This window comes from Podarcis erhardii (assembly GCF_964252035.2).
Source record: "Podarcis erhardii genome assembly, chromosome: 15".
NCBI classification, from domain to species: Eukaryota; Metazoa; Chordata; class Lepidosauria; order Squamata; family Lacertidae; genus Podarcis; species Podarcis erhardii.
The window spans coordinates 23,792,204-23,806,335 of record NC_138505.1 but is presented as its reverse complement, the minus strand read 5'-3'; the positions used below and the strand labels follow the sequence as shown (position 1 = coordinate 23,806,335).

Sequence of the window (14,132 nt, the reverse complement as noted above, 5' to 3'; positions counted from 1 at the left end):
CTTTGCCCGCTTGGTAACTTTCTCCTCCTTCCTTTATACCTCTGCCCCGCTTGCCAAAAACATCAACGCCGGATATTGTTCAGAAGATCTGATTACTTGTTTTCTCTCTCCTCTTTACCCCCCACCCCCTCAACCGCTTCAGAGGAACCTCTCGAGGATGAGGGGTAGGCAGTGGTTCTTGAAACCTCCAATGCCGTAATTCAGTGGTGCTTGTCTTTCCTTAGATGGGTGGTCGAAACCACCCTTAGTGGCATGAGACTAGCGTGTAGAAGAAGGCTGGGAGAACCTCTGGCCCTCTGGGTGCTGTTGGACTCCATTTCCCATCAGCCTCAGCCACCATGGCCAGTGGTTAGAACTGGTGGGAATTATTGTCCAGCAACATCCGGAGGGCAAAAAGTTCTGCAGCCTGCATTTTAGAAGATAGAAGCTTCTGCTGCTGGGGGGTGGGAAGCAGAACCTGTCCTGGACAACAGTCAAAAACCAGTTTTTCTCTCCCTACCCCCTCACCCCCTCATTTCATTTCTCCTTCCCGGGACAACAGTCAAGACGGATGAAGCGCTGCTGTTTCCTGCCATTTGGGGAAGGAGAGCATTGTGGGTAGAGGCAGCCTTTGCCATCCGGGTGCCATCCAGATGATTTGGACTGCAACTCCCATCATCCCCAGGCAGCACAGCCATTTTGGACTTCAGTTCCCAGCACGGGGGCTGGGGGCTGAGGGGAATTGCAGTCCAAAATGGCTGTGCTGCCTGGGGATGATGGGAATTGGAGTCCAGATTATCTGGAGAGAACTGTAAAAACATTGCCAAGGTGGCAAAGGCTGGGGTAGGGTGTTGGATTTGGCCCACCACTGCCTCGTTTAGGCCCCTTGACCACCTCTTTCGTATTTTGCTTGTGTGCAGGGCGAAGGAGGCCGATCAGCTCAAGCAGGACCTCCAGGAAGCTCGAGACTCTGAGCGAAGAGCCAAGCAGAAGCTATTGGAAATAACCAGCAAGTCGTCTTACACAGTAAGAAAACGTTTTATACATAGGGGCATCATTTTGCCCCTGGTGAGTCTGTGCTGCTTGCCCCGGGGCATCCTCTAAGATCTGCAACCAGAAGCCCAGCATTGCAATTATGCAAACTGAGCAGAGCTGTTCCTTTGCTGGCTTTATATACAATTTTCTGCTTTTCTGCAGTGGCTCCCCTTTTGTGGGATGCTCTCCCCAGGGAGGCTTGCCTGGCACCTTCATTACATATCTTTAGGCGCCAGGCGAAAACATTCCTCTTCTCCCAGGCCTTTGGCTATTTAAACAATCTATGGCCTTTTAAACTCTGTGTGTGTAGCAGGGGGGTTGTTGCTTTTGTTTGTTACCATGTTATGCATTTTTGTTTCTTTATATTTTAAACCACCCTGTGATCCTGGGATGAAGTGCAGTATAGAAATCATTATCATCATCCAAAGCCACATGTTCTGATGCTGCTTTTAACAGAAACTGCTCAAAGCTTGTCGCTCCAGTTTTCTATGAGGTCTAGAAATTGTATTCATTTTAAAAATAAAAGGCGTGATGATCAGGGGTTCCACTTCAGTGTCTGGATTTCCAGGTTACAAATCAAAGGCTATAAAATTCTTCCTTAAAAAAAAAAAAAAAAGTTGGCAGGGGACGCTTTGGGGATTCTTCCTCATTGTCAGGGCTCCTACAAGACGACCTGCTGTGTGTTTGGTGATCATAATCAGTCAGTTTTCAGCTCAGAGTAATTTGGGCATCTGTTCCCGGAGTTTTCAGCACATGGTCGGCTCCTTTAATCCCTTTGTCATTATCACTCTTGGCAGAAAAATAACAAGACCTCCAATTAAACTGGAAGGCCACAGACTTTTTTATGAGGAGCAAAACACTGGGCTTTTGTTAAATGCCCACATTTGTTAACCGACAGAACTTGCCGTTATGGAGCGGCACTGAGCTTCCGTGTCGCCCTCTGCGGTTCTGGTGTCCCATTTATTTCGCTTTGTTCGTAGCAAGCACTGTGCCAGGGCTTGGATTTGACAGAGCAAAGAGCAGCGCAATGCAACAGAGAACATCCCAGTCCCAGGGGCTCTTAAGTTGAAGAGAGGGACACGGGCAACTTGAAGAATAAGATAAAAGTTAAAGGACTGCGCCCAAAGTAGCACTGAGTAACGCATCCCCCCCCCCAGTGCAAGGATTTCTGATTGCACAAAGGCACTCCCTCTGTAACCCCCTAAATATCTGAGAGGGGTTCCCCAAACCTTCAGAGCAGATTTGGGGTGGGCGGGAGTCCCATTGGGCAAGTGACTACGCTACCCCTGGATCTGTAGAAAAGCCACGCGGAACTGTTACAAACCCAGGAAGCTGCAGTCAGATCTTTGGTCCATCTAGCTCAGTACTGTCAACACTGGCTGGCAGCAGATTGCCAGGATTTATGATGTAGCACATTCCCACCTATTCCTGCATCCTTTGGTGATTGAACCCGGGGCTTTCTGCATGCAAAGCAGATGCTCTGCCCCCCTGAGCTATGGCCTTCACCACAGAACCCCAACCCCAGGAATCAGCAGCTCTTGCACCCCCTCACTGGGATGGCCAAGTCTAGGGTGCGGGCTGATCCCTTACCTGGGAAGACTCCTGCCAGCAGCCTGCTAATGGCAACACAGAAGGCAAATACATATTTATAATGCCATGGCAGAAGCGTGTGAAGCGCTACTTGATAGTGTCCATCGCAATTGAGGGGATTCAAATGATGCAGTCCCTCACATACACGCACAACCAGCATTTAATTTAGAGCTCCAGGAAGCTTCCAGCGCCCCCAGCGCTGAATTGTTCACTCTTGTTGCACAGAGAAGGGTGTGCAAGTTGTGTTCTGTGCTGTCACAAATAAACCCCACAAACAGGTTTCTTTTACATCAGTTTTACCCAGGCTCTCTCACCATCCCAATTTGTCTTCGGTACTGCATCACCCTGAGTGAGTGTTTAAACAAGCAGAACAAAGGTGGCTTGGATTTAATGGCTCCCCGCTCTCTCCCCCCCCCCCCAGTTCTCTGAGGCTGTCTGCTAACGTTCAGAAGCTTTTAAGAGCACTGGCTGCGGTGCCGAAATGAGCCTGCCATTTCTAGCCAGAGGCCCCTTGAGTTGAAACACCGGTTGCTCGGGTGTTCTGTCGGAGACAATCTTCGGAACAAACACTCTCAGCCTGTCTGGCTTTCCCCTACAAGAGCCCCTGACTTTAAATGGGTCTGGTGCCAGCGATTGCGCTTGTGGGCGATTGCAATGCAGGACAGACAAAGCACTTCTTCACTTCTTGAGTGCACACTCAAGATACGGAAAGATACATCCCAGAAGATGTAGCAATGGCCAGCAACTTAGATGCTTTTAAAAGAGCATTAGACAAATTCATGGAGGATAGGGCTATCGGAGGCTACAAGCATCGCTTGTATTGCTTCTGAATAGCAGTTGCTGGAAACAACTGGAGGAAAGGGTTCTCTTGAGCCTGGGTCCAGATTGTGGGCTCCCCCTAGGCGACCGGGTTGCCCACTGTGGGAACAGAACGCTGGACTAGATGGGCCACTGGCCTGATCCAGTCTGGCATGGGGAATGTAGGAAGCGGTCTTTAGACCAAGTCAGACTTAATCGCTCCATCTAGCTTAGTACTGTTGACGTTGTATGGCATCAGCTCTTCAGAGTTTCAGCAGCTAGCATTCCCATACCTCCCTGGAGATGCTGGGGATTGAATTTGGGACCTTCTGCATGCAGAGCAGATGCTGTACCACTGAGTTATGTCCCAATCCCCCCAAAGGCAGAAAGCGCTGTATGGAGAAACCAGGAGGATGGATGGAGATGCAAGGATTGCAATAAGTTTGAAGCAGGACTGATCTCTGAAAGACTGCTTTTACGGTGACAGAAGCAACAGTATTTGTCACAATCACTTGGCCCCTCTTAAAGATTCATTGTTTCTCTCCGTAATCTTAACAACAACCCTGTCGTGCAGACTTCACCAACCTGGTGCCCTCCAGATGTTTTGGGCTACCTGTGCTGGCTGCGGCTGATGGGAATTGTTGTTCAAAACACCTGTAGGGCACCAGGTCAGTGAAGGTTGCTGCAGAGTGTGGCTGGGAAACCTTTGACCCTCCTAATGTTGCTGGACTCCAACTCCCATCAGTCCCAGCAAGCGTGGGCAATGGTGAGGCGAGATGGGAGTTGTAGTGCAACAACATCAGGAGCGCCACTCCTGGTATGGAACTTCCATTCTCCCCCCCCCCTCTCTCTCTCTCTCCTTTCTAAGAATTCACTGTTTTTTTAAGCCAGTGGGGCTGGCAGGAGTTGTAGATAAAAATCTTTAGAGGGCACCAGGTTGGGAAAGACTAACATGAGCTTCTCTAACCATTACCTTGGCTGGTACATTTCTGGATAGGCTTGCCTAATCAAAAAACAATGTTTTGAGAAGTCACTGAAAAGATTACAGTGAGGGCACCTGCCTGATGGCCATAGGCAGGGAGTTCCAAAGTGTTGGTGGGGCCACACTAGAACATTGGTTTCTTTCCAGTGCTGTCACATATGTAGTAAGGTTTACAGAGCACTCTGAACCTTTGAAATGCTGTATGCAGTTGCTAAGCCTTATGTTATTATGAATTGGGAGAAAGACTATTTTACCTGGGGTCCTCAGGCCCTAGAGTTCATTCATTGCGAAGGTGAGATGCAAAACATTCCGGTGTTCAAAGCACCCTGGTTTGGGAGGACTGTCAGTTGCACGATGAGCATCAGGCCAGTTTGTCCTTGACTAAACTCTGCAAAACAAAACAAGGCTTCCTTATCATGCATGCACCCCAGGTTTTCATTGGGAGCTAATCAGCAGGCATTGCAAGTATATTTTTGCCCCTGGAACCGAAGTATAATTAAGAGGAAGATTGTAAGACAGCGGCAGTTTGGCTCCACCCCTCCAGCTGCATCAATCCCAGAAATGTTTCATAAGAGAAGAGCTTATCCATTTTGAAAAATACAGCCCGCTGCTATCTCTCCCGAGGATCTCTTAAAGGGGCCTGACACAATCCTCTTTCACTCGTGGCCCGTGGGAATGCTTAGAACGCCGACTTATTGGCTCTGAAAGGAAATGATTCTCACAGGTGGTGAACAAGAATATTTCTGAATCAATGCAGTTCGGGTGCTGTTCCTCTCATTGTCCCTTGCTTTCCCTAGGGTTGTCTTGAGAATTTTCAGTAGATAGGGATGCAAAAACTAGCAGGAGAGCAATGAGCAGGCAAGATGCTTACTGTGTTGGTTCAAGCTAGCATACCTACCATGGAGTAAAGTTACTTATTACGGGGTGAGACTGCCTGCTGCTTGAAACTGGAGGCTGGAGCATTGGAAGACATCTCAGTGGTTAAATCCCTAACACTTTAGTTTAAGAGGGAAACACAAGAAGAGCATGTTGCAGTAATCTAACCTAGAGGTTACCGGAGCGAAGATGACAGAAGACTTTTTAATGTGCTGTAAGTCACCCAGAGTGGCTGGGGAAACCCAGCCAGATGGGTGGGGTATAAATAATAAAGTTGTTACAATGATGATGATGATTAAGTTAGGGTATCCCTGTCTAGATAGGGGTGCAGCTGGGCCACGAGCCAAAGCTGATGGAAGACTCTCCATGTTGCCGAGACCACTGGAGTCTCAAGCAACAGCAGTGGACCCAGAAGTACACCCAAGCTACATACCTAATCCTTCAGAGATGGTATGACTCCATCAAGAGAGGGCCACCTGCCATCCATCTGGTCTAGGGAACCATCTGTACCTCAGATGCAAAGAGTCCCTGGTTTAATCTCCAGGCATATCCGCTGCCTGAAACCTGGATTGAGCTTCAACTTGTTGGCTCTCATCCAGTCCATTACTGAGGCAAGACATTGGTCCAGCGCATCCTCTGCCCCAGCTGCAGATATAAGGGAATAGCAAAGCTGTGTGCCATCAGCATATTGCTGACCCCACTCAGTGGTTTCATGTAGACGTTGAGCAGCATAGCGGATAAAATTGAACCCTGGGCAACCCCCCCATGTTGAAGGCTCCATGGGGACGGACAGCACTCCCCAGGCATCACCCTCTGGAAACGACCATCCAGGTAGGCCTGTAGTCACGGCAAAGCAGGTGTTTCCCACAGGCATCTGGTTGGCCACTGTGGAAACAGAATGTGGGACTAGATGGGTGACTTGACTAATCCAGCATGCTCTTTTTATGGTCTTACGTACTGCCAATCTTTACAAACCTAGGGGATCTGTAGGGAAGGAGGTGGCCTTTCAGATATTTGGTGCCTCCATCATTAGGACACAGTAGCACACAGACTCACACCCGGGAAAAGCAAGGGAAGGTTAATAACTGGATGGAAGGCACTTTGCATCGCTGCAACAGGCTTCAGTGGCTTTTGTACACATTGTTCTTCTTCTCCGGCATCCGCATTTCAGCCAGGACCTGTGGTCTAAACAATTGTGCTTGACGTTGATCTCTGAGGCTTTTCAAGTGAGTTGTAAAATCCATTCAGCCTGAAGCCCTTCTTCTTGGCATCAGCTGTCCGGAAGAGTTATGGTTATCAGCTCCGCTGCTCTGACCAATTTGTAGTGTGGGTTTCTATCACACATCCCCGGCACTGAATAAATGTCAGATTCACAGGCTTGCGGCATTGAGAGGCACAAAAGGCCTACCTGGTCATGCCACGAGGCAGGATCATCTATCCGCCACTCATCTCCCACTCCCAGCTGCCCACACAACCCCAAGACATGATGCGCTTTGCAGAAGACACGGGCAGAGCAAAATTGCTCCATGGGGATTCAGAGACGAGCCAATCCACAAGCCGCAGAAGGCAAATAAAACCATCCCATCACTAGCCCAGCCCCAGACATAGCAATCAGAATCAGAGAGCAATCAGACTCGTGCTACAGGAATTGTGATCTGTGCAAAAAAACCTGCTGGAGTAAAACCACGTCCAGCGACCTGTTAAAAATAACAAAGGGGTTAAGTGTGTTTCCTGCAGTGAGACCAACTGTACTTTCTTATTGGCATTAAATTAGATGCAAGAACGCAGCTGGTTACTGATGGGGCCAGGATGTCCATAAAGTGTCCAGGCACCTGCTGGTAAGTATATCTTGTTACCCAGGTGCCTCTTCGCTCTCACCTGTCCTGCTAGGAAACATTATGGGCGGGCAACTACCGTTGACCTCAACCTGGGCCTCCTTGTTTTAATTGCTCTGCTGGATTAATTGGGTTGTTGCATTGCATGTTTATATGTTAATGTTACAATGGGATTGTTTGATTGTCTGTTTTGATTCTGGATGCTTTTATTTTTTAATGTTGGCGTACTTGGTTTTTATACTTGTAGCCTGCTTATTTGCCTCAATTATATTGAGATACAGTCATACCTCCGGATGAATACACTTCAGCTTAAATATTTTCAGGTTGTGCTCCACGGCGACCCGGAAGTAACGGAGCGTGTTACTTCTGGGTTTCGTGGCTCGCACATGCGCAGATGCTCAAAACGACACCACGCACATGTGCAGAGGTGGCGAAACGTGACCCGCGCATGCGCAGATGTGCAGTCGCGTCTTACGTTCGCTTTGGGATGCGAACGGGGCTCTGGAACGGATCCCGTTCGCATCCAGAGGTACTGCTGTATTACGCTATTAAAGTATATCCATATCCCTGTATCATATAATGGCTCCTAGCCACAATGGCTATGCTCCATCTGCATGGCCAGAAGCAGCAATCCTTCTGAATGCCAGTTGTTGGAAACCACAAGAGGGGAGAGTATTCTTGTGCTCGGATCCTGCTTCTGGTCTTCCCTTTGGAGCATCTGGTTGGGCACTACAAAACAAATTCCTTCCAGTAGCACCTTAAAGACCAACTAAGTCAGTTCTTGGTATGAGCTTTCGTGTGCATGCACACTTCTTCAGATACACACACAAGTGTGCATGCACACGAAAGCTCATACCAAGAACTGACTTAGTTGGTCTTTAAGGTGCTACTGGAAGGAATTTGTTTTGTTTTGACTATGGCAGACCAACACGGCTACCTATCTGTAACTGGTTGGGCACTGTGAGAACATGTGGCTGGACTAAATGGGCCTTTGGCCCTGATCCAGCAAGCTTCTTCTGATGCTCTTCTAATTCAGGATAGAGGACAGCATTACAACATGAAATACCATCAAAATAAAAATGCAAATCTCTGCATCAAGCGGCATATACATTTTTGACTGATAATAATAGCAACCTGCAGTGGGTGACTAATCTCTGCTTTGCCTTTAGCAGCCGATGAACTCAGGCTCAACGGCGCTCCCTGCTGACATGCCAACCTTCAACCTCATCAGCGAAAGCCTCTCCTTTGACTTCAAGGATACCGACATGAAGAGGTTGTCCATGGAGATAGAGAAAGAGAAGTGCGTACTCCTTCTTGACTGTGGTAACTCATAGGCTCGTGGCGCTGCATGGGCACAATGCAGATTCCACCCACCCTTCTTTCAATGTGACATTTAACTTAAAAGCATAGGAAGCTGACTGAGATCATATCAGACCATGCTTTGATCTAGCTCAATATTGTCTACAGCATGATGTGGGGCCTGTGGACCAATCGTGGCCCACCAGGAGGGTTCACTTTGGCCCACGAGGCCATTTCCCCCAAGCCATGCCCACCTGTCCACCAGCTGAACGTCGCTGGATGATGTCGGCTGTTGGGGGCTGGATTCAGTCCTGCTGGGTACAGCTTCATCAGTTTGTAAACCACTGGAAAGGTGCAACCAGCAGGACTGAACCTTCCATTCATCAACTGGTGGGTGCAGGGTTCAGTCCTTCTGGGTGCTGCTCCGCTAGTGCATACCCTGCAGCAAACGTGCTTGCGAAGCAGACCCCTCCTCTCACCCTCAACTTGTACCAGTGGGTGGGACTGTCCATTTCTCAGTCACTTGATGTCATCATGATGTCAGATGATTGACAGTCGGTTGGCCCCATCTACTCGCCAAAGTTGTCCAGTGGGGGTGGGGAGATAGTGATCTGACTTGCTGGCCAGAAAGGTTCCTCATCTCTGATCTACACCGACACTCTATGGCAGAGATGGCAAACCTCAGCCCTGGGGGGCCAAATGTGGCCATCTAAGCCTCTCTGACTAGCCCTCAAAATTCTCCCCAGTCTCCTAAGCTTTCTCAACTTGGGCACTGCAAGCATCTCAGATTTTTCCCATGTCCCACTACCAAGGAAGGGTAATGTCCTGATCTAGTGGAGGTTTGCAGTTCCTGGTGCTCCAGGCAGGCAGGATTCCAAGGCAAGTCAAAGTCAGCACTCCGGAGACCAGTCAAAGTTTGGGTTCAGGACCATGGACAGCAACCCCTCAGTTGATACCAAACATCCAAGTTGTCTCAGTGAAGGCCTGGAGCTGAGTTTTATAGCACTGTTTCAATTATCTGGAAGCCCTGCCACTGTGTCCTGGTCAGTTAACTGGCCAGCAGTGCTTTCTTCTGCCCCCTTTGTTTTTCTCCAAGCAATGGGGTTTCAACGTGTGGGAAATTTCACATTAGAATAATAGAATCATAGCATTGCAGAGTTGGAAGGCACCATGAGGGTCATCTGGCCCAACCACCTTCAGTGCAGGGATCTTTTATCCAACGTGGGAGTCGAACCCATTGCCTGAGATTAAGAGTTTCGTGCTCTGCTGACTGGACTATCCCAGCACCATGGGACTCTCTTGATCCCCTGAGGTGTCTCTGCACCAGCCATCAGAGTCTGGCGACAGTGGTGTCTGCTTGAGGTTCTGTGTAAGGGATGCAGGCTTAGGTGCAGTGCGGCCCTAAGCATGGGTCTGTCTCACCCCTGAAGCTGCAGTTCCCGGAGTACTCTGCCTCTGACAAATCTTGCTCTGAGGCCGTGACAACTTTGCGGGTTGCTCTCCCTTCATCATTTTACCTAACGCAGCGGAGGTGATGCCCAAAGACAGCTGAGCGGTGTCATATTGTAGGCATGTCGGCACACCTCTGTCTATTCTGGAGTAGAAAAGGTAGTTCCGTGGTTCAGGATTTAGCTGTGATTCCTGCATTTCAGGGGTTGGACTAGATGGCTCCCTAGGTCCCTTCCAATTCTACAGTTCTGTGATTTGCAGCTTCTGAATTGCTTATCTGACTACCAGGCTGGTAGGCTGGTCCAGATGACATTCAGTCACCTGTTCCAGACCTGCAGCTTTGTGAGGACGGGTGGGAAAGAAAAAACAACAACCCACCTCTGCTTTAGCGAAGCTTTTTTGATGCATTTCAAAGCAATGTCATCGGTTTCATCCTCCAGGCAGCGCTTCAGGGATAATTAAATGAGAAGCCTATCTACTTTAGCTGCGTCTGCAAAAATTGTTTGGTTTCGCAGCTAACGGCAGGCACTCTGTGTGTATGTGTGTGTCTGTGTGTGTCGTTGCACAGGGTGGAGTACATGGAGAAAAGCAAGCACCTCCAGGAGCAGCTGAACGAGCTGAAGACCGAGATCGAGGCTCTGAAGCTGAAGGAGAGGGAGACGGCGATGGACATCTTACACAGCGAGAACAACGAGCGGGGCAGCAGCAAGCACAACACCATCAAGAAGGTATCGTAGGCCACGCCACTGCGTAAAAAACGGGATTTCTTGGTGCGTAAAAATGCAGCCGAGGTCAGTTCAGGACATGTCGTGCAGGGAGAGAGAGAGAGACCTTGTGCCGAGTTTTGGAGAGCGCCTTTATTTAATTATTTTATTTTTATTTCATAAAATTTATATACAAGAGCCCCCTCAAAGCTGTTTGCAAAAAGAACAAGACATTCACATTGTCAGTAGAAAAACAGTTAAAAATGCCTATTGAAAACGTTGAAAAACAGTAATAGCTGAAATCAACAGTAAGCTAAAAATCAGATGAAAATGCAATTCAAGATTCTATGTATCTGAGTAGCCTTTGCCTAAATCAAATGCTTCCAGCAGGTGTCAAAAAGGGCACAGTGAAGCTGCCTGATCTCAATAGGCAGGGAGCTCCGAAGTGTCCATGCTGCCACGGAACCAGCATTGCACGGTGGCTGTAAAAGTGCCTCTTGCATTTAGTAATTTCCAGTGCTTTTTTTCTGGAGGGGACGCAAGGGTACGCATACCCCTAAACATTTTGTGAATCTAAGTTTGGCCTCATTGAGGGACGGTATTTCAATATGAGTAGGAAAATGAGAGTACCCCTAAACATTTTTTTTAAGAAAAAAAAGAACTGGTAATTTCCTTAGAGAACCTGAGAAGACTAGAGGAATCTTTGGCTTTCCAGGTGTTGCTGTTGCACAACTCCCATTGAGTGTTTCTCAGCCACCTAATGCTTGGGGGCGGGGGGCGGGGGAAGGAATGTTTTCCAATTCCACCAGAAATTTAATAATAAAGGAGACAGGTGCACCTGACTAGAGGGGGCATTCCATAACCAGGGAGCCACCACCGAAAAGGTACTGCCACTGGTCAGTGTCCAACCCCTATTGCAACAGCACCAAGACGCAGTGTCCAATAGCAAAAAAATAACAGAGGAGCTTTACAGTTTCACTTTGGTCCTAGAAACCTCCTGCCCCACCAATGTCACTCACAGTCCCTCTCTTGTAGCAGGTTCTTATAGGGCTTCCAGGAGCAGGGGGGCAGAGAAGAGTGCACAGAATGGGGCTGGAGATCTCCTTCATTTCATAACACGTAGAGCTGCAGCAGGGAAAAGGTATTGGAGTGAGAGAGGGGGAAGGCAATATATTTCACAAGGGCCGTGTAGGATTCCCCGCCAGAGGCCCACGTGGTCCAACTCTGTGGCTGGCCAGTTGCATAAAACCAGAATCTTTTTTCTGCCGTTGCAGCCCAGCAGCTGGTATTCAGCAGCATACTGCTCCTGGATGGAGAGGTTCTACTTAGGCATCATTTCAGAGCCTCATTTCCCATATTGCTGATCTCAGCCCAAAAAAAAGTTAAAAATTCATTTGACTGTTGAATGTCTGTGCTTCCCTTTGTGTGCCACGTTTGGTTACAAGAGGAATAATTGCCTCAGCTCTCTGCCTGGTTGACCTGCTGTTTTGAAATCATTCTTCTCCCATCGTTGCGGGATTCAGCAAGGTTGAAGTATTTGCTGAGAAGAGGGAAATCTTTGGATTGCCTTGAATATCTCTTTGGAATCCCAGGAGACTTTGTCAGCAAGGAATCGCTCCTTTAAGCCAAAGATAACAAGCTTTCTATTAAAAAAATCCCTTGGCAGATGGAGGGAGGATCGTTGTAGACGAGAAACCTGAGTTGCTTCATCTCATCTCATCTCTGCTTTGTTTTATTTTGATTTATTTCCTACTCGGATTTTGTTACTTTATTTATTCATTTGTTTCATTTGTGTCCCACCTTTTTCCCCTTTCACCTCTAAGGAGCTCAAGGTGTCAGACGTGGTTCCCCCTCCTCTAATTCCTACAACAGCCCTGTGAGGTAGGTTAGGCTGAGTGGGGCAGAGACTGGCCCCCAAGGTCACCCAGCAAGCTTCATGGCTGAACGGGGGATTCGAACCCAGGTCTCTCCCAGCTCCTAGCCTGCCACTCTAACCACGGCACCATATTGGCTTGTGACAGTACCGTCAACATATTTCGACCCAGGACCCACCTTTTAACCTCAGCCCAGGACATGGGACCCATTTCTGATTTCTTTTTCTTTTTAACTCTATATGTCCAGATGCAAAGGAGGCTCTTATATCATTAATATGTAGAAAATATGATTTTAGGAAGGGCAGCTTGTCGTTTTGGGATGGACTGAAGTGGGACGGGCAGGGAGGGGCACCCATGCACCCCTGACCTCTGTGCGGCAGCATTACTGCTGCTTGTCAGGAGGGGGAGGGGGAGGGTCAAGGTTGCAGGGTGACTGCCATTATCCTGGTGCACAAAACAAGTCTGAGGCTTCTTCCGGTGCCTACTGAAATCATACATTTTAATAATAATAATAATAATTATAATAATAATAATAATAATAAATTTTATTTATATCCCGCCCTCCCCAGCTGAAGCTGGGCTCAGGGCGGCTAACAACAATCAAAATAGTCCAATGATTCTAAAAACATTTCATTATAAAAATTAATTAAAATCAAATTGATGGCAACCAATAAGCAAAATTCTGTGCAGATTGCCAGAGGAGGGGGGTCAGGCTGCGCCCTGACCAAAGGCCTGGTGGAACAGCTCTGTCTTGCAGGCCCTGCGGAAAGATGTCAAGTCCTGCAGGGCCCTGGTCTCTTGTGACAGAGCGTTCCACCAGATTGGAGCCGCGGCCGAAAAGGCCCTGGCTCTAGTTGAGGCCAGCCTAACCTCTCTGTGCTAAAACAACTATTCTCAGCTAAAACAACTATTCAAAGCAGTCAAAAGACAAAATCAGCAATAAATTAAAAACAGATTAAAACATACACCGACATCCTACATGTCTGGGTAGGCCTGTCTAAACAAAAACGTCTTTAGCAGGTGCTACAAAGAGTACAGTGAAGGCTCTTGCCTGATGTCAAGAGGCAGGGAGTTCCAGAGGGATTAAGTGCTGCTGTGCTAAAGCTATCCAACTGCCGGGCTTGGCCTGTAGCATTTTGGCTTGCCCTCCAATGAAAATGGAATACAATCCTCGCCCACAATGTTTTCCTATGCGAGTCCCGTTGAAATGGGACTTTGAGTGAGCCTTCGGCAAGAGAGCTTTCTGGAGGAGATAGTGCCCAGTGAGCTATAGAACCGCCAACCCAATTTTCACACTTACTTTGAGGAAGACGCGACCTGGGAACGTTGACACTCTCGATTTCACAGAGGACCTCTTCTTTTGTGTGTTTGTTTCTCATTTTGCCGGTTTAGCCTCAAGCCCAGGGCAGAAGACCTATCTGCATTTGAGACCTTCCAAGTAGGTTATTCCAAGATTTCTTTGCGTGCGGTGATGGGATGGCCACCTGTCTCTTACTAACCCCTGCATGAGCTTGCTTGTGGGAAATCCACTGCCTTTCACCACACCCGGCAGGGCTGTTGGAGCTTGTCACCCCACGCAGGGTCCTTGTGAGGGTGAAATCTGGCAAACGGGTCAGGAGCCTTATGCTACCCCTCCTCCCGGAGGGTGTGATGCTGGAGGGGACCTCTCCTCCTTTTTTGCCGCGTCCCCCCACTTTTGGTGCAATTCCAC

At 48.4% G+C, this 14,132-nt stretch overlaps 1 protein-coding gene across 4 annotated transcripts in view; it reads left to right on the top strand.

Moving 5' to 3' along the window:
* The window catches only part of NF2 (NF2, moesin-ezrin-radixin like (MERLIN) tumor suppressor), a 97,583-nt gene that overhangs the window by 59,507 nt on the left and 23,944 nt on the right, over nt 1-14,132 (top strand). The window contains exons 13-16 of one of the 4 annotated variants that reach the window (XM_081841917.1): nt 900-1,005; nt 8,268-8,395; nt 10,412-10,571; nt 13,814-13,859. In XM_081841917.1, coding sequence (XP_081698043.1) covers nt 900-1,005; nt 8,268-8,395; nt 10,412-10,571; nt 13,814-13,849 — 430 coding nt within the window. In that variant the 3' untranslated portion in view covers nt 13,850-13,859. Of the gene's footprint in view, nt 1-899; nt 1,006-8,264; nt 8,396-10,411; nt 10,572-13,813; nt 13,860-14,132 lie in introns of all 4 variants that reach the window. The other 3 variants (XM_081841916.1, XM_081841915.1, XM_081841914.1) reach the window with 3 other exon arrangements.